At 45.1% G+C, this 20,802-nt stretch overlaps 1 protein-coding gene and 1 pseudogene across 1 annotated transcript in view; one reads left to right on the plus strand and one right to left on the minus strand.

Moving 5' to 3' along the window:
* The window catches only part of SLC24A3 (solute carrier family 24 member 3), a 530,173-nt gene that overhangs the window by 354 nt on the left and 509,017 nt on the right, over positions 1-20,802 (minus strand). Inside the window, exon 15 of the mRNA XM_006163634.2 lies at positions 4,602-4,667. Within this exon, the coding sequence (XP_006163696.1) occupies positions 4,602-4,667 (66 nt within the window). The remainder of the gene's footprint in view (positions 1-4,601; positions 4,668-20,802) is intronic.
* Positions 3,512-3,882, plus strand: LOC102495831 (mitochondrial import receptor subunit TOM5 homolog pseudogene; annotated as a pseudogene).

Genomic DNA, 20,802 nt, shown 5'->3' on the forward strand with positions numbered 1-20,802 from the left:
AGGGTGGCTGCCTGTGGCGGACCTCGGCAGGGGGCCCATGCTCTTAAAGCCTGCAAAAGCCCCCCTCGGAGTGTGGGAAGTAAGAACACCAAAATCAGGAAGAGGGCAACTCAGAGCCGGCTGGTTGTGGGAAGTAATTTTAAAATTTTAATTAATTAGTTAATTAACTTTGGAGAAGTTTTTGCTATAGGGCGTGTGCACTCACCACAAAGACAGAGAGAGACAGAGAGACAGAAAGTGAGAAATCACCCCCCAGGGGGATGGTCACGCCGCAATCCCTTTTCCTTCATTTTCCTCTCAGGATCTTGGGCACGCACACACATGTGCCCAGTGTGAGTTTAAGCCACCGAGTCCAGGACTCGAACCACAGTCGACTACGTGGGAGTCCACATAGCCATTACACCAATTGCTGGTCCCATGAGTTTAAGCCACTGGGTCCAGAACTAGAATCGCGGTCAACTATATGGGAGTCCAGCGATGTAGCCATTATGCCATCTGCTGGTCCCATGGGGAAGTAATTTTAAAAGGTAAAAATGACAATAAACAGAGTCACAGCAGCCAGGGCACCTCCCCCCGGGCTCCAACTCTACACCCATCTGTGCCACCTCCCCTGTCTGACTCTCCTGCGTCTTGCCCTACAAAGACCCTGGCTCTCCAAGACCCCACCATCCTGGCAGGACTTTCAGGGCTCTTCCCACTTCTGCTCTTCCCACTCCTGGAGAAGAAGAACTTGCCTCTGTGTCCTCATTGCTGGTTCCAAACCATTTTCCTGCTTTCCTCCTAAAAACACTGAGCTTGGACTCTGAGGTCTCTTGCCTGTCAGTCTCTACTCCCCCTGGTCACAGTCTATCATGCAACCCTGGTCCCCCCTCATTTCTCAGAGATTTCTGTCCTGGCTCACCGCCACATTCAGTCACACTCCTGCCATTTTTCCTGCAACATCCACAAGAGGATCTTCCCAGCACCTGTTCTCCCCAGCCGTTCTCCGCCATCCTGCCTCGGCCAGTTGCCCAGCCACACCTGACATTCAACCTATGTCCGCCAGCTACACGTGGCCACTAAGATGTAAATGAAATAAAATTAAAGGGCCAGCAGGTGACATGATGGATAAGACTCTGGACTCCCATGTAGCCAACCACGATTCAAGTCCCAGACTTGGAGGCTTTAAAATGACACCAGGTGTGTGTGTGTGTGTGTGTCCAAAATTCCAGGAGGAGGAGGGAGGAAAAGGGATTGTGGCATGGCCATCTCTCCTGGGGGGGGGTGATTTCTCACTTTCCCTCTCTGTCTCTCTGGTGAGTACACATGCTCTATGGCCAAAACCTTATTTAAAAAAAAAAAGAAAAAGAAAAACAAGTCCCACTGGGTATGTATAGGCACATGCCCAGAATCCCCAAAGGAAAACAGAAGAGAAGGGATGCGGTGTGACCATCTACCATGTGGGGTGCTTTCTCACTCCCCCCCCATTCCCCTGTGTCTGTCTCTTGTGAACAATGTGCACTATAAAAATTAATATACCATACATGGCCAATGACCACTGACCAGTACTGGTACAGGCCATTTCACTAGACAATGTTCTAGTGGACAGCACGTGGCCTTGTTCTTACCATTACCAGAGACATCAAACATTCACTTTCTGAAAGCGATCTCCTTTCTTTCCAGCTTATTCCATCTGGTACCCCAACTCCCACAACTCTGCAAATCCCACGACCTATAACTGTTGGGAACCATCATGGTTTCACAGGGCTTCACCACTTGGTACCTCCCACCTCCTCGTTAATTGGCCTCAATTCTACCTTCAATGGTTAGAACCGCTCCTGGCCTCTGCCTCGATTCCCCTTCTCCTTCTCCTGCTTGTCCTTGCTTGGGCTAAGCCACAGCCCTTTGGTTCAAGCCAGTCTCCATCTGGTCTGTGCTGCATCCATGTAGCTGACTACTGAGGCTGGAGGAAAATGCCCAGTTGTGATTGGCAGTGAACCATCTCACTTTAGACTGGAGGCCGCTGGCCTTCACTGGGTCGTTATGCTTCACAGCAAACATCTCGCATTTCCCTGGTCCCATGGTTCTCCCTTTTGCAGATGGCTATTCCACACCCATCTTCTCTCCTTAAACCTCCAACAATTCCTTTCTGCTCCCGCATTCATTCCTGTTTCACAGATCTCCCTCCACCCAGCTTCCCTCCTATTAGTGAGGCCAACTCCAACTCGTGTGGATTGGATTCCATCTCTCCACCTGCTGAAGGACGTGGTTTCAGCAGCTTCCCTCTCCATGGATTATTCCAATTGGCAGACAAGAAAATGCTGTTATCTCTTTCATCTTAAAACACACACACACACACACACACAACCAAAACACTTCTTCTGGATTTCCATTTCTCTCCTTTATAGCAGATAACTTGAAAGAGTCATAAATACCAGTTGTCTCTGGTCTCTCGCCTTCCACTCTGTGCAGCTTATTTATTCCACTCAGCCTTCTGCTCCATCATTCCACAATACCAGCCCCATGGTGGGCACCGATTGTTTTGCATTTTTAACTTGAACAGCCAGTGCTCAGGGCTCATCTCATTGACACAGTGGACTGCTCCCTTTACCATGAAACATCTCCACTTCCAAGATGTTGCACATTTCTGTTTTTCCTCCCACTTCTCCAAATGTGCCTTCTGTTTCTTTAAGGGCTTCCTTCTCATCATCTTGACCTCTAAATGTCAGAGTGCACCGAGATCTTGGACCTCTTTTTTTTTTTTTTTTTTCTCTCTACACTGACTTCCTTTATGTCTCATCCAACACAGGGCTTTCAATGTCATCAACATCCTGGTGTCTCCAGCTGGGACATTTTTCCTGAACTCAGACTCACATATTCAATGGCTTTCTCAACCTGTCCCCTTAGATGACAAATGGAAATGATAAACTCAGGCTGTTTTACATGGTTCTTCATTCCCACACCTACTTCAGTTTCTACAGCCTTGTGTTGACAGCCCAGTGAGGGGTTCATGTTGTCTCCTAGAGGCTGTACAGTCAGTACACAGCCCAAGGAAAAGCACAATATCCATGAGCATGCACTGCCAGCAGGCTTGCTCTTCCATTCACTTGGTGTTGACAGAGAAGAGTTACTTAACTTCTAGGCCTTGGTCATTTTCCCGTATAATGGGGCTGGTACTGGTGACAGCTTCATGAGGATGTGGTGAACACCAAAATGGGAAAATATGTATAAGGCATTAAGCACAATGTGTGGCTATGATAACTATCATAATTCCAAGTTGGCCTAGACCTGAAGAGCCACTTAATCTATAAAAGAATGAATTAGATGGATGCTCACTTTCATGTAAGGCAGGATTTTCTTTTGTTAAATTTCGACATTTGAGTCACAGCCTCAATTGCCTCCTTGCTGGCTTCTGAGTTCACATTCTTTGGCATACGTACCTTAACAACATGCTAGGTGAAATTCACTGAATAGTTCCTTAAAAAATTAAGAAAATAGAGGCGCCGCCTAGGACAGCAGAGCAGTGGCTGGGAGCCTGGGAGGCAGAACTGCGATGTTCTGGATTGAGGGCCTCGCGCCGAAACTGGACCCGGAGGAGATGAAATGGAAGGTGCGCAAAGACGTGATATCTTCCATATGGAATTTCCTCATCTACGTGGCCCTGCTGCGAGTCACTCCTTTTATTTTAAAGAAATTGGACAGCGCATGAAGATTGGGCATCACATGCAAATATATGATATGAAGAACCTGGTTACAGCTTCTGCTCCTATCTCCACATGAATAGGCCCAGAGAGGTGTAAGAGACTCTTTGATTGAATGGACATAAAAATTTCACTTGTTAAGAACAAGCTTGGGTCTGGTAACTGAACTTCATAGCTAAAATACAAACCTATTTGGGAAGTATGGAAAGATATCTTGTGGTCATATTGTGCCCTTATGCCTGTAATATTTGGCCTCCATGAATGTTGGTGCAATTGTAAATAATGCATTTTCTAGCAAGTATTAATTACAAGAAAATTATGCCTGAAAAAATGAAGAAAATAGTGAATTGTGTTTCAAACACTTATTAATGTGAAAACTCAGTACCATACTTACAGGTTAATGGATACCTTATGTGGATTGGTCCATGCACCGGTGTAACTTTGTTCCCACCAATGACGTCAATAAATTTGGGAATATTAAAATACATGAGTGGATATATGGGCCAAGACCATGGAGTGGCGTAAAAGTGCAGCCAATAAAATATACTCTTAAAACTCGGAGAATTGGTCAGATCCATAGATTTATGGAGATGTTTGTAACCTGGAACTATAAACTGCAATCTACCTTATTGTGATGAATCTTGCAGAAAAAGTGGGATCTCCTCTTAATTTTTGTTAAAATAGTTTGTGCTTGCATGAGGCAAAGTTGTGCTTCCAAGAGAACCAGCTCCCTTCAGAAAGGGTGATGGCGTTCTAGTGGGTTGTATGGATCCACTTTTAGGAGAAACAGCCAGGAAATGGGACATCTGGAGGTTGATTGTTCCCATCCACCAGGAGGCCAACACCATCTGCTCTCCAAAGAACCCAAGGGAGGGAGAACATGTAAACTCAAAAGTGAGGAGGAGGAGGCTGCAAACCTACCGTGACAAAGACAGAGGCTAGGAGCAAGCCCACTGAGTATATCAGTCCCCTGCTATTCAGCCGAATCTGTAAGAAAGGATTAAACACAGTTAGGCTTCCACAAAGGCATCTATCAGCTTAGCGCAGGGCACTTAAGCAACTCAGAGTAGCAGGGCTTCCAAATATCTTCTCTAGGATGGAAAAGCAAGACTGCCTTGTTGTCCAGGACCTGCAGTTTGTACATAGGATGACCATTTTCCCAGAAGCTCAGGGGTCTGTCCTTGTCTTGTCCACTCTTACTCCAATCCTGTCCTACTTTAGTGCTGGTACCACAGCTGGACCACCCTGTAGCCACTTAAATTTTCCATCCTGTGTTGAGTGAGTCTTGCTGCACATGGCCCTTTCCTGTTGAACTCCAGGGAGCTTTCACTTTCTCAAACTTGTACTATTTTTAGAGTGAATTTCATGACATGAGTAGTGGGGAAATGTGAATAACTTTTTATCCCCATTGCATTCAAATGTCTTTGTCCTCCCCCTAACTTGATGGGAAGAGGTAGGTGAGAGTTGCTACAATGGAGCAAGGAAAGATGAGGAAAGAGTCAAAATTCCATTTCTGATATTCATAAAAGGAATTTGTGGGGATTATTTTTCACAGTAACACAAGGGGACTAACAGCCAAACTTTGAAGAAAGAGAAACAATTTTTTGGAATTCTTTTTGTTTTGAAAAGCATTATTTTTTTTCTTCCATGAGAGAGCAAGAAAGAGCAAGGGAGAGAAAGAGAGAGGAGCATCCCAACAGGTCCCTACACCACAATCCACCCTCAGTTTCAGCCAGTCAAGATCATGGGCACATGTGTGTCTGGTGTACTCACGGAAGTCCTGAGAATAAACCCAGAACTTTTCCCGTGTGGGTCCCACTGTGTCACCACCTGGTCTCTGGAAATGTTACAGAATGGCATTTTATAGCATAGAAAGCAGATGTTTCTGCAGTGATGGAAATGATCTCTCTCTGTGCTGACCAATATGGCGACCATCAGGCACATCTGATTGCTGAGAGCTTAAAATGTGGCTCATGTAACTGAGGAGCACAGTTTTAACTGTGCTTTTTAAAAAAATGTATAATTTGCTAGAGGTCATGTGTACTTGCTGGAGCGAGAGAGTGAGACAAAGAGAGGAAAAGTGAGAAAGCACTACCCTGGTGGGGAGGAGAAGATAGAGAATGGCCATACCACATCCCTTTTCTTCCATTCTCCTCTTGGGAATTTTGGGCAGGCACACACACATACCTAATGTATTTTTCAAGTTGTTTTTCCAGTTCAGGAACTTGAGCCACACAGTTGGGCATGTGGGATCCAGCCATCTTAACCTCCATGTCACCTGTTTGCCCCCTCTGTTATCTTTAATTAATTTAAATTTGTATTTAAAGAGCTACATGTGGGGCTGGTCCCATACTGCAGTGGTTAGGTGCTATGCATGGGGAGCCAACTCCCACATGGCTGACTGTGGTTCAAACCCCACCCCCAGAAGCTTGAAACATATGCCAGGCATGAGTGCATGCCTACCCCAAATTCTGGTGGTATGGAGAAATGGAGAAAAAAGGACTGTGTCATGACCATGACTCACTGGGGGATGCTTTCTCTCTTTCTCTCATGAGTGCACACACCTTCTGGCAATAAAAAAAATACAAAGAGCTACATGTGATTAGTGGCTACAATATTGAGTAAAACAAGTAGAGAGTATTGAGGGGCTGACTTGGCCAACAAAGATCATAGAGTATCTTTCATAGTGCAGAGACGATACTGCATCTGCCTTTGATGAAGGTCACAAGGCTGACATCCTGAGATAGAAGGTCCACCTTAGAGCACAGGTTCTCCAGCATAGCAGCAGTAGCAGCATCCCTTAGGAGCTTGCAGAAATGTAGACTCACAGGTCCCACCCAGACTTCTGAGTCAGAAACTCTGGAGCATGGCCTGTCCAACTGAGCTTTTATCAAGACTCACATGAGATTCTGATGCATAGGAAAATTTAAGAACCACTGATTTAGAGAAAGTTTGGACTCACTTCAGATGTCCAAAGATTCTGGAGATAGGACTTTGACATTTATTTTTCAGAAGTTCTTTCAGAAGCTCATGTGCATCCAGATTTGAAGACCATAGCCCCCTGACAAATGTCCTCTGTCCTGCAGGGAATGGAAGCCTCACTTGTATTCACGGAAAGGTAAAGCAAGGCTGGTTGATTTGGGCATGGTTTTCACTAGATAACTAAGTGGTGCTTATTAGTAGGAGTGGTCGAGACCATTCTGACAAGGTTCAAGGTACTCCTTATGGTCATTTCACCAGCTCATCATCTGGGTATGTGTGGGGACTTATAGGTGTCTCCAGAGGGAGGCATGTCAGGGTCATCTTAACACCAGATGCCTTAAATAGCCAACCCTTTCTATGGGGGATCTGGTTACATCTCAACAAGCAGAGGGATTCTCACAGAGGGAATGAACTGGAATTCTTGTCATCATGTTGTGATCCTCCCCGAGCCTTGGCCAGCCCAGATCACAGGCATGTGCGCACAAACCTATTATGCAGGGGGAGACCTTAGGATGTGAACCCAGACCATCCTGTGTGAGTCCAGAATCACAGAGAATTGCATTACCACTGTGTCACTGCCTGGTCCTGAGGTCTTAATTTTCAACACTGTACAGGTTCTTCTAAGAACAGGGACAATGTTCAGCTTGCCCTCTGAGATCTGGGGCTGAATTTCTGTCAGCAGCAAGAATTGAGTAAAGTGATGTTTTGTCCTCAACAAACTAAGAGATAGGGACAGCAAAGATCCAAGTAGGAACATTCTCTTTGGGTGAGCATTTTCAAAATAAATCAAATTAAACCAAAGTTTTTTGAACTTTATTCCCTAAGTTCACATAAAATATTGAAGAACAGTGCTGCCAAAATTAAATATCTGGCACCAAAGATGAAAGATAATCAATGCTTTTGTGGAGTTTTTCGTTCTATTTTTAAAAAGGAATTATTTATTTAATTTTATTCATTTGTTAATATTTTTAATTTTATTAGAGAGAGAGAAAGTGAGAAAGTAAACTGCCAGATCTGGGACTCAAACCACAGGTGGTCACGTGGGAGCTCAGCACCTTAACCATTATGCCACCTGCTGACCTTACGTGTTTTCCACATTATCACTCTTTTCTCTGCAGCCTTCCTTTGGTAAGGCACTGCCATATGTACCTAGAGGTGTATTTTTGTATTTTTAATGATTAATTAGAAACCTCAGCTCTTGGGATCAGCAGTTAGTGTAATGGCTATGTCACTGGACTACCATGTAGTCGACCGCAGTTCTAGACCCGGTGGCTTAAAACTCACTCCGGACACATGTGCGTACGTGCCCAAGATCCCAAGAGGAGAATGGAGGAGAAGGGATTGCAGCGTGGCCATACCTCCTGGGGGGTGATTTCTTGCTTTCTGTCTCTCTCTGTCGGGCAAGCGCACGCGCCCTATAGCAAAAAGAAAAGCCTCTAAAAAAAAAAAAAAAAAGAAAAAGAAAAAAAAAAAAGAAACCTGAACCCTCAAAGCCTGTATCTATTTGTTGAATCTGAGCTCCATCATAGTGATGTGATAGTCAAGAATTAGGATTCCTTCAGTTGCCTTCTGGTCTAACTCACATATCTACTCAACCACTGGAGACCATGGATGGTTTGAGGTAGGGGTTAGGAAACTGACCACTGGAGACCATGTATGGTTTGGGGCAGGGGTCAGGAAATTATGACCATGGGTGGTTTGGGACAGAGGTCAGGAAACTGACAACTGGAGACCATGGAAGGTTTGGGGCAGGGGTCAGGAAATTATGACTCATGGGCTAAAACTAAAGCCATCACCTGCTTCTGTAAATAAAACTTCACTGGAACTCAGCTCATTTTTACACTGGCTACAGCTATTTTCACATTACAAGGGCAGAGGTGAATACTGGACAGAGATTATGCGGCTCACAAAGTTTAAAATATCTCCTCTCTGGCCTTTGCAGAAAAGGTTTGTCAACCCCTGGTTTAGGGCATGGGCTCCACACCCAGCTTCTTGGCTTTTGAATCCCTGCTTAGTTACTCACTTGCTCTATAATCATGGACAAGTAATTTTCCTTAGTCTCAGTTTTTGGATATATAAAGTAGGCATAATATAGTTCCTGTATTATGGGTATGAGGATTACTGGAATGATTCCACATTAAAACTCTGAAATAACCTGATGCGTAATAAATTCTCAGTAGGTGTAGGTCCTTATTGCCCACCCTCTGGATGAGCTGCATGGCCACACATCTGGCTTCTTCTTTTATAAACTCATCACTCATAGCTCTGATCATCACTAGATTATAAATATCACAAGAGCAGGGCTGACTACCCTCTGCCTGGCATAGGACTGGGCACAGACCATCTGCTTAATATATAAATGATGAATTAATAATGAATGCCCATGTGGTATCATTTCAAATGTGGTTTACCAGAAGGCCAGTGTTCCTGTGGGCGGTGGGGAAAGGTCAGAGCAAGGTTAGAAACAGAGAGATGCTGAGTGCCACTCCTTGGACAATGTTCCAGATACAATGTGAATCTGCCCAACATTCTTGTCTCCTTCCTCCACATTATTTTATTTTATTACATCAATTAATTAATTTTAAAAAGTCTTTCTCATAGGGCGCATGCACTCACCAGAAAGCGATTGAGAGGGAAAGTGAGAAATCAACCCCTAAGGGAGCTGATCATACTGCAATCCCTTTTCCTCCACTCTTCTCTTGGGACTTTTGGGCATGTATGCACACATACCTGATGTGGTTTTCAAGCCACTGGGTCCAGGACTTTAAACCACGGTCGGCTATGTGGAAGTCCAGCACCTTAACTATTGCCACCAAGGCACAGAACACGTCCCTCACCAAAGAACGTTCTCTCATGCCCTCCTTGCCAATTTCGTCCAGAAGAGGTCACTCTTGGGAGTTTCTCCACCATAGGCTGGTTTAGCTTGTTCTAGAACTTCATTTCAATGGAGTCCTATGGTTTGTACTCTGTCATGTGGCATTCTTTTACTCAGCATAATTTTTAAAGATGCCTTCATATTTTTATTGCATCAATAGATCATTTATTTTTATAACAGCATAAGTAGACCATGGTGTGTTTCATTATTTTCCTGTTGATGGACATCTAGGCCTCTCAGTTTTTTTGGGTATTAGCATATATTTTATAATTCAAAAACAAAATGAAGAATGGTCTATGATGGCCTCTTCACCACCAAGAAGGCATTAAAGAAGAAAATGAAGATTTAGGTAGGGACTCAGCCGAGGGCCTTGTATCCGTATGCCAGCCTAGCATTTTGTCTCTGCCACTGGGCATTTGGAGCAATCTGACTTTTCCACCTTAGCCTATTCCTGTCCTCCTGGAACCTTCTGTCTAGCCAGGTGGGGGACTCATGTTCTTCCCACCTCTACTCTGCACATCCCATCTCATATCTGTTTGCCTCTTCCAAGTTTAGGGGACCTCACTGGCCCTACTGTCAATCTGGTGCCGAACTTGTCTTGCCTATGCTTGGGGCACGTTCTCACCTCCCCTGCTAGTCTAAATGTTCTGAGGGCAGAGGCCTGAGCCTCGAGTTCTTCCTTATTCCTGCACACCCTGTCCCTACCACCCCCCACCACAAATTATGTGTTTATTTATTTATTTTAAGATATTGCTTAATTTTATTTGTTATTATTATTTTAAAATTTGACTAGAGAGACAGAGGGAGAGGAAGAGAAAGTGAAAAGCAAGTGGCCAGGTCCAAGACTCAAACCGTGGTCAGCTATGTGGGAGCCCAGGACTTTAACCATCACACTGCCTGCCAGCTCCCAAACTGTGTGTTTTAATGAGCATCTATTGGTGATGCTGAGTATGCACGTGTTCATGCATATATGTGTATGTGTGTTGGGAGGCAATGAGGCTGAGGAATGGGGCATGAGTAGACAGTTGCATGGGGAGAAAGGCCAATGTGAAGGTTGGCTTTAAGCTGATCATTTAAAGTAACAAAGTAAGAGGGCATCAATTCTCCAGAAAGTTGACGTGTAATTTACACACAGTAAAATGCACAAGTCTTGAGTGTACTTACTATCGGGTCAGTTTTGACAAATCCATGTATTCATGTAATTGCACCTCAGTGAAAATACAAAATATTTCCATCATCCCAATACATTCTTCTTCTCTTTTTTTTTTTAAAGAAAAGAATTATTCATTTAATTTCATTTAGCATCATTATTCTTTTCTTTGGCCAGACACACACACACACACACACACAGAGGGAGAGGAAGAGCAAGAGAGAGGGAGACAAAGAGAGAGAGAAAGCCACCAGGTCCAGGACTTGAACCATGGTCAGCCATATGGGAGTCCAGAGCTTTAACCATCATCACTATGCCATCTGCCAGTCTCCTCCCCACCCCCGCCCCAATAACATTCTTTAGGGCAGCAGAACTAGTTTACTGGGGCATGTTAAGCCAGGCAACAGCACCAAAACCTTCTTTTCTGGGTTATCTTTGAGAAAGCCTCTGAGCTCTAACCTCTCATTCTGTTGTGTTAAATTGTCTCCCTGTTCTCTGCCTCCCAGATTCAGGGCCTATCAGGTGCAAATGCAGAAAGCCTGCATGGCAGTGCTGATCCAAGAGCATGCAAGGCGCATCTCAGATTGTTCCATCCTGACAGTTAATGTTATTTTTATTTCTTGCTTTCAGAAGTATGCGTTTTCATTCTCCAATTCCCTCTTGGCAGCTTTGCAGAGGAAACAGAAGGCTGGCTGCTTCCAAAGTCAACAGGAATTTAGCCCATGGTGCTCGTATATTTTTTAGTACGGTGCACACACAGAGACCCATTCATAGCAAGTTTCACACATGCACGATGCTCATAAAACAGTTCCCTGAATCTTACTGTGTCTGGGGTTCCAGCACCCCAGCCTGCTTCCCTTGAATCTACAGTTTAACATCTGTCTATTGCTTGAGGTCAGCTCCGCCCAACCAGCAAATTCTTTCAGGAAAAGTAAGGGGCCCTTGGAATCTTTGCTAATATATTTATAACTTGGAACACATGTTGCATGGAGTTATGCATTTTATTATTTGGGTAGTTTTAACACTCACTGTGGCGTAGATTCCAAATGGATGTGCCTCGCCTTGGTTTTACATTGGCTTTACATATCACTGGGTGAGAATGTCTTCGCTTGAACAATGACATGAGGTAAGAAAGTGAACAAGCCCATAGGAAAGAAGCAATTTAATGACAGCTTATTTCCTAAGTCCCTTCCTTTCTAAAGTGCTCTCACAAACATAGCAGAGCACTTCATACTAGTGGCAACTGTGAGGTAGGTAGAGTGAGTTTTGTTCTTCCCATTTGAAGACGAGACAACTGAGGCTCAGAGAAATAAAAGTACTTTGTCAAGGCTACAAAGCAGGTGAGGGGGCAAGTCTGCACTTGGAGTTGGGCTTCAGGCACTAAGTTCTAGTCTCTTTGCATCTTGCCAGGTACAGGGGAAAAGAACAGCGTCCTCCTTTGCACCTGCTAAGAGCACTTAGAAGTGGCATCTGGGAGGCTGGATGGTGGCATGGCGGTAAAATCGACAACCTGTGAGGCTGATCTGCATGAGAAGGTTCATGCCAGAAGGCCTGTCTGAGTCTGCCCCTGTGAGGCTGATTTGCATGAGAAGACTCCAGGTTCATGCCAGAAGGCCTGTCTGAGTCTGCCAGGCATGCATTTGCCCATCACCCGGGGCTGAGTGAGGCTGGAGGTTTACTGTGGTGTTGGGACCCTGTTGAGGGTGGTGCCATCTGTCTGTCTTCCTCCCTGTGTCTCTTTTGCTCATGGATGAGGTACATAGGTAAAAGGTGGAATGGCTCTGCAGCCTGGTGGTTAAGGCTGCCAGATACCATGTGGTGGTGGCTTGAGAAACACACCAGGCACGTGTGTGCATATGCCTGACATCCCCAAAGGAAGGAGAGATGAAGGAGAAGAAACTGCAGGGTGACCGTTCTCTGTATAGGGTGCTTTCTTCCCTCTCTCTCTTTGTATGTCTCTGTCTGTCTCCCTGGTGAGCACATATGCTCTCTAGCAAAAAAAGACAACAAAACAAAACAAAAACAACCTGCCATTTCTGTAAGAATCCAGGATGAACTGTAAGCAGATGCCACCGGCAGCCCAGCCATGCCCCCCAACTCCCAGTATTACCATTTTAGCAGGTGCCGGCTGCCTCCCAGCAGCCAGCAGCTGCATCTGTGCTGGAGGGCTCTTTCCTGAACCACAGTTGTACCAAGCAACTAAAGAACCCTAGAAGCTGCTCTCTAGCAGTGACTCTCAGGAGTCGGTGTCTAAGCACCCCAGCTCCCCTGCCCCTCAGATGGGGTCATTCTGAGATGGGGGCTGTATACCATATGACTGTATACCATACTCTGTATCCCAGAGTCCTGTGAGACTCAGCCCAGTTGCACAAGGTGGTTAGGGGCTTGCGAACACACCACTGTCGGCTGCCTTCCCCTCCCGCCTCGCCCCTTCTTCACTCTCCTGCCAGAGTTTCCTGCCCTTCCTGAATAAACTCCTTACCCCAGCTCCTTGTCTCAGTACCGAATAGTATCTGGGGAACCTAAAACATGATAAACAGCAAGACCAAATCAGCTTACCAGATAAGCCCTTCCCTGGTAGGATCTGAAAGGAACTGTCCTTTCCCTAAACAAAACCTAATTTCTTTTTTTTGGAGAGGTTTTTGCTTTAGGGCACGTGCGCTCGCCAGACAGACAGAGAGAGAGAGAGAGAGAGAGAAAGTGAGAAATCACCCCCCAGGGGGGGATGGTCACCCTGTAATCCCTTCTTCTCCCTTCTCCACTCGGGATCTTGGACACGTATACACATGCGCCCGGCGTGAGTTTTAAGCCACCGGGTCTGGGACACGAACCGTGGTCGACTACGTGGGCGTACCCATTACGCTAAATGCTGGTCCCAAAACCTAATTTCTAACATGGCACCTAAACTCCAACCATCAAGACTTAGAGGGATTGAGTGATGCAACTGTAGCTCTCAGGAGTTCTGTTAAAATAACTTGGAAAGGCTTGTTCATTATGATGTCACCAAACTGGTAGTGTGGTGGTTGGGGCACTGGACTTCCATGTGGCCAACCACGGTTCGAGTCCCAGTCCTGAAGTCTTGCTTTCTCACTTTACCTCTCTCTTTCTCTCTGGTGAGTGCATATGCCTTATAGCAAAATTAAAAAATAATAACAAAATAAGTTAAATAATCCAATAAAAAGAAAGAAAAAAAAGATGTCACCAAATTATCCACAGCTCATCTATCCAGATTCTGTGGGAATAGTTTGTTGACTATGGTATTGATATTTGTAGACTATGCCAGTGGTATTCTGGCATTATTGGTTTCTATGGTGTAAACACTCCCATCGTGGCCAATTTCAAACTCCCAATGTGACAGCCCTGAAAGTGGGGTTAGGAAAGAGCTGCATGCAATTGTTTTTCCTGCACTCATACAAGCTGGCTTCCGCATCCCACTGTCCTTGTGATTGGACAGGAATTTTAAGGAAGAAAAGACTAGTTCTTAGCACACAGATCAGTATCCAGATGTTATGAACTTGATCTGGGAATGGTTGCTAAAGATGGTGGCAAAGGAAGTTGTGGGAGATATTGAGAACAGACTGGCTCATTGATTCATCCCATAGAAGCCCTCTGTTAGGTGCTGGGGAGCACAAGTTGGGTAAGATCTTTTCCTACCCTCAGTAGGCAAGTTAAGGGGAGGCACACATTGGGGATTACAGTCCCATGTTATTGTAAATATGGCTGGGGTAGGCTTCTTGGAGGGGTTAATGGTTGGCTAAAGGGCTGGCCTTAGAAGAAGGGCTTTGGTAGGTCTGCAGATGACATGGTAGTTGGGACCCTGAACACCCACCTGGTCAACTGTGGTTTGAGTCCCAGGCCTGGTGGCTTGCTTTTTCACTTCCCATGCCCCATTCTCTCTCTGGTCAAATTTAATAATAATAATAAATAAAATTAAGTAAATAATTCTTTAAAAAAAGGAAGAACTTTGGAAAAAGCCTAATATACTTGGCCACTAAGTCCTTGAAATAGTCCCCTGATTCCATGGCTCCATTTTCTTCCAATCCTCCCATTTCTTTCTTTCTTTCTTGTTATTTAAATTGTTTAAAGAATTATTGTATTGAACTTTATTTAGTTTATTTATATATTTATTTATTTATTTAAATTTGACCAGAGAGGGACAGGGAAAGGGAGAGAGAGAGGAGAAGTGAGAAAACAAGCTACCAGATCTGGGACTTGAACTGTGGTTGGCCATGTGGGAGTCCAGCACCCTCAACCACCATAAGATGCATTTTTCATGAATTAAAAAAAAATTTTTTTTTGACCATAGGACACTTGCATTTGGAGAGAGAGAGAAAAAGTGAAAAATCACTCCCCAGAGGGGCTGGCCATGCCACAATCCCTTCTCCTCCACTCTCCTGTTGGGATTTTGAGCAAGCATGCACATATGCCTGGTGTGATTTTTCAAGTCACCTAGTCCAGAACTTGAACTGTGGTTGGCTATGTGGGAATCCAATCTCTCTCTCTCTTTTTAAATGATGGGAAGTATGAGAGAGAGAAAGAGAGAATGTACCCTTGACAGGGTCTCATCATGCTGTGATGCCCTTTCCTCGTTCCCCCAGCTCCTCAGGATCTTGGGCTGTATGTGTGTCTGACATGTTTTCAGCCCAGCCTGGGGAACTGAACCTGCAGCTGGCCATGTGTCTTCCAGCATGCAGTCCAGTAAGCTACAGACTTTACCATCTAGGCTAGGTTGTGTCTCTAGTTTATTCCTGCCACATATCCCCCCAACTCCTCTATGCCCTATCCCTTACACTCCCCAGCCACAGGAGCTGCCTCTGGATCCTTCAGTATATCAGCTTTCTTGTATCTTGGTCTTACACAAGCTGTTCTTTCTGCTTAGACATCTCCTTAACCCTTGTCTACTTTCTTGTCTTGATAATCTCAGATTCTCCAACTAAGTGTCACTTCCTCACGAGCATTCCAACTTCCCCAATCCCTGCAATGCAATGCATTACTCCTGCACAAAAAGTTTTTAAGAGAGCATGTATCATGCTTGGCTCCATAATAGGCTGTTGTTGCTTACAGCAGCATCGCTGATAGCTACCAGATCAGTACACGGTCAGTGTTCAATGAATGCTCCATTGAAGAAGGAATCAGACAGAAGGTGTGAGAAGAGAACATTTTTGGTTACTTCTTGTTCTTTTCTTTTCTTCTTCTTTTTTTTCTTTCTGGAGGGATTTTTGCTATAGGGTGTGTGTATGCGTCAGAGAGACAGAAAGCAAGAAGTCACCCCCTAAGGGAGATGGCCATGCTGCAATCCTTTCTCCATTCTCCTCCTGGGATTTGGGCACGCACACATATGCACTCAGCATGTGTTTCAAGCCGCTGGGTCCAGGACTCAAATTGCAGTTGGTCATGTGGGAGTCCAGCGACATAACCACTACGCCATCTGTTGGCCCCAGTCTCTTCTTTTTACCCTGTGGATTCTGTGGTCAGGTGGGCTCTTGTGTGGAAAGAAAGGCAGACATGATGCTACCATGTTTGTGTCTTGGATTTATTTTAAGTTTCTAAGCCCTAGCTCAGAATGATGAGTTTTGCCCTGGCTTCCTGGAGCCTGCCTGGTGACTTTCTTGGTTCTGTAAAAGCTCATGCAGCAGACATTCATCACCATAATGGGAGAATAAGTGCTCATTTTCCAAACTTTAACTTTCAGAAATATTTCTTATTTCAGGCATTTAGGTAGCTGCTGGCTTCTGAGCAAGCCAGAGAGTGTAAGAAGTGTCATGATCTGTAAAACTGCATTCATTCCTCACTGCCAAATGCTGGAACCTTATGTCAGGCACAAAACAGCTGTCAAGATGGTAATTATCCCATAATTATGACTTGGAAATCCCAGCTAGAGGAGATGGAAAAATTGTTCCAGAATTGTTGGCAGGTCCCTTGTGAGGTTGGGAGAAGCCATTAGCCCCACAGAAACTCCGGGGTTCTGGTGTGAGAGATGCAGAGAGATGTCACGGGGTTATGCTATGCTAAATAAAAAGAGAACCCTGAGTGTCCTTTCAAGATAGAAGCCTCTCTCCAAGAAAGGCCGGGAGTAGAGTCGATGGCAGACTGAAATGTGTAGCCAATAAGTCCTATGTTTGCTTTTTATGAACCTGGGGCTATTTTTCCAAATGACTTCTGCATCTTGGCATGAGGGTACAGAATTATGTCCCCTGTGTGGCAGGGCATAGTGGAGGCCTGTCTCTTGAAGGCATCTGATGAAAGCCAGTGAGGATAAGAGCTGGATAAGGGGGCAGTCCTCATGAAAGGACCCAGGACAACATCTCTAACTCTCAGACAGAAACCTGCTGTAGAAAGATCACTTACCACAGCCCAGAGGAGTGAGGATTGAAGCCCCCACAATGCCTGTGGGACTTTTAGGATGGGGACCTGGGGTCTGGAATTCTCTCTCCTTCTACTTATCTCTCTCTCTCTTTTTTTTTTTTTTTTTGAGAGATTTTTGCTATAGGGCGTGTGTGCTTGCCAGAGAGACAGACAGAAAGTGGGAAATCACCCCCCAGGGGGTATGGCCACACCCCAATCCCCTCTCCTCCATTCTCCTCTTGGGATTTTGGGTGTGCATGCACTCATGCCTGGCATGAGTTTAAGCCACCAGTTCCAAAGCTTGAACTATGATTAACTACATGGGAATCCAGCGACATAGCTATTACGCTAACTTCTGGTCCCTACTTATCTCTTCATAAGAAGTTGAAGGGGCCACTTTGGCCTTAATAAGCAGACTCTGCTGTGTCTTTTAGCAAAGGTTCAGATTCAGTCTAAAATTCCACCCCAATGACAACCTTCACTCTCCTGTGTGCATAACCGTGCAAGGGTGGCTATGGCAAGACTAGCTTTAGCAATAGCACCTTTCCCTCTTCCTTCGGTCTTCAGTGTTTCAGTGCCTCCTTTGTGCCTCTTTCTGGCTCTGTGGTATAACCTCTTGGACCTTGGTTTCTGGATCTCCAGAATGGAGACCATGTAAAAATGCATCACAACTTTTTCAACAACCCAATATATCGCACTAAGCATGCAACCTGAGCCTCTGTCCAACCTGAGGTGTTTAGGTGTGGCCTCTGCCTGCCCTACCCCTGCACTCCTGCAGCCTGGCCTTCATTCCATTTTGGGGCACAGTCATCCTCAGTTCTTGGCCCTTGCACTCCCTCTTCCTAGATTACTCTTGGACCCTCTACACACTCAGCTCTTTCCAAGGCTGGCTTTCTTGTCCTTCATGCCTCAGCACAGAACTTTCCTCCTTGCCCAATGAATCTGGAGTAACACTCATCCCCAATCTATCACATCACCTGCATGCATGTACTTGTTCATTTAATGTACTGTGTGTCTCCCCTGCCTTCTCCACCCAATGTGCACTCTAAGAGGGAGAGTCTTGACCCAGCTGCAGTGGCACAGGTGGTGGGGTGCCATTCTTCAGTGCTGGAGCCACAAGGAAAACAGGTTCAGATCCTGGGTTAACCTGAATCATGCTGGGCATGTGTGCATGTGAGCCTGGCTGGCTGGGAAGATAGGGGAGGGGTGCGGATCATGGTACAATGAGACCCTGCTGAGGGTGCCTATTTTTCCTCTCTCACAGAAGAAATAAAATGACTTAAGAAAAGAGGGAGGGACTAGTCCACCTTGTTCATTTCTGTATTCCCAACACTTTGTCAAGTTCCTAGCACATGGCAGGTGCACAGGAAGTCTTGGTTGAAGGGATGAGCCTTCCCTCACTTGGCTGTTGTTAGGATTACAGGAGACCAGGTATGCATGGTGTCCCCACAGCACCTTGCACATAGTGGGTGCTCAGTGAATGCTAGCTATTCTTACTGCTCTTTTCTTTCTTTCATTCTTTTTTCTTTCTTTCTTTCTTTTCTTTTTTTTGGAGAGGTTTTTGCTATAGGGCACGTGTGCTTGCCCGAAAGACAAAGAGAGACAGAGACAGAAAACAATAAATCACCCCCCAGGGGGGATGGCCATGCCGCAATCCCTTCTCCTCCATTCTCCTCTCAGGATCTTGGGCAAACACGCCCATGTGCCCAGGGTGAGTTTAAGACACAGGGTCTGGGACTCGAACCACAGTCAACTACATGGGAGTCCAGCGACATAGCCATTACGCCAACTGCTGGTTCCCCCTCCCCTTTTTAAAAGGTTTTTGTCATAGGGTGTGTGCACTCACTGGATAGAGACAAAGAGAAGCAAAGTCAGAAATCACCTCCCGGGGCATGGCCATATCGCAGTCTCTTCTACTGAGATTTTGGGCACACATGCACACATGCCTGGCATGATTTTCAAGCCGCCAGGTCCAGGACGCAAACCATGGTCAGCCATGTGGGAATCCAACGCTTTAACTGCTATGCCATTGCTTGGCCCCTTATTGTAGTGTTCTTTGCCTTCCTAGTCTCTTCTCAGGTCAGCCTTTTCCTTCCTTCTGCTCTGCTCACATGCCTTCTTCCCTAGGTAAGTTGATGCTGACAGCAAAGTTTAGATTCATTCATCCATCCAACAAATATTTACTGAGCATGTTCTAAGTACTAGGCACTGTGCTAGGTACAGGAGAAACACTAAGTGCATGAGATGGCACAGTTCCTGCCTCAGGGAGACCATCTCTCTAAGGGGAGACTCAGAGAAAAAGAGCAAAGTCAGCTTTCTGATGAGAGCTGCAGAAAACACAAGAGTGACACCGATCTAAGCCTGGGGATCTGTTTGTCATCTAAACTGACACTTGAAGGATGAGCTGGAGAGAGATCAGTCCTGCTGATCTGGAGGCCTTTCTTACCCATTTTGGGGTAGTCTGATTTCAAGCGGCCATTTTCTGAGACTCCTGGCTTCCAGACAAAGCAAAAGGCACAGCTCAGTTGGGCTCAATACTGTGCTATTGTTTCAGTCTTTCGTTACTAGTCAAAGAGATGTAGCTTATACAGAGTTTTCCAGAAAATTAGTCAGCCTTTTTACATGCTAGCTTCTTAACTGTTTTTTTTTAAAGAATTATCAAAAAAAAAAAGAATTATCATATTTAACTATTTATTTATTCATTCATTTTAATTTGACCAGAGAGAGACAGAAAGAGAGGGGAGAGAGAGAGGGAGAAAGAGAGAGAGAGAGAGAGAGAGAGAGAGAGAGAGAGAAAGTGAGAAAGAAAGCTGCCAGGTCGGGGACTTGAACCGTGGTTAGCCATGTGGAGTCCATCAAGCCACCTGCTGGCCCCTGTTAACTGTTTTTGACGACCATGTTTCAATCTAAAATGTGTTATTCATTTCGTGCTCACCCTAGAGGATATGAGGTAAAACTTAACTTTCTCTTGATGACTCAGAATCTCCACCATAAATATAAATTGTTTAATTGGGCTGAAAACGGAAAAGCTCTCAGGATCTACTGATGTACAAAGGGATAGTTGCTGCTACAGTTAAGAAACAAAATGTATTCTCTATTTAAAGAAGTAAAATGTGCAGTGTGGAAGATAGCAACGGGTGCAGTGTGGACGGCAATAAGAAGAGGATGAGGCGTAAACTCAGACTCTAGCAGCAGAGAGATGATACGTGGTAAGTAACATGAGCCCAGGTAAGAAAGCAAATGAGCAGGCAGAAATGAGATTATGTGGAGAAGAGAGAATGTGTAGCAGGATGAAGGATTACAGGATGAAGGCATGTGGACAGGACTGGGGTGCTGAGCTGTTCATGGGGGACTCTTCCTTCATTGAATGTCCTCTCAAGCAAAGAGAACCAACTATCTGAGGAAAATAAGTCAAAGCAGCATTTTAAAGCCTCCCATTAGGATCTGAGGTTGGTTTCATGGCTCTGTCCCTCCCCTGATTCAGCTTACCTGGCTGACTTATTCTTGCCCATTTACAATTTAATCCACACTCAAATAGAAACTTTGCCAAATAGTCAAGGTTACTACTACTTATGAGATATAGGGTTCTAGAACATACAGCTTTAACGAAAATGTGATCATGGCCTTCTAATGATTTCAAAGTTGCAAACATTACTGAGAAATAAGTTAGACAGAATTTTTTCTTTCTTCTTTTTCTTTCTTTCTCCTCCCCCCCCCCTTTTATTTTTTATTTTTGCCATAGAGGATGCGCACTTGCCAGAGAGGCAGAG

This window comes from Tupaia chinensis, unplaced genomic scaffold (genome assembly GCF_000334495.1).
Source record: "Tupaia chinensis unplaced genomic scaffold, TupChi_1.0 Scaffold142716_1, whole genome shotgun sequence".
Lineage (NCBI taxonomy): Eukaryota > Metazoa > Chordata > Mammalia > Scandentia > Tupaiidae > Tupaia > Tupaia belangeri.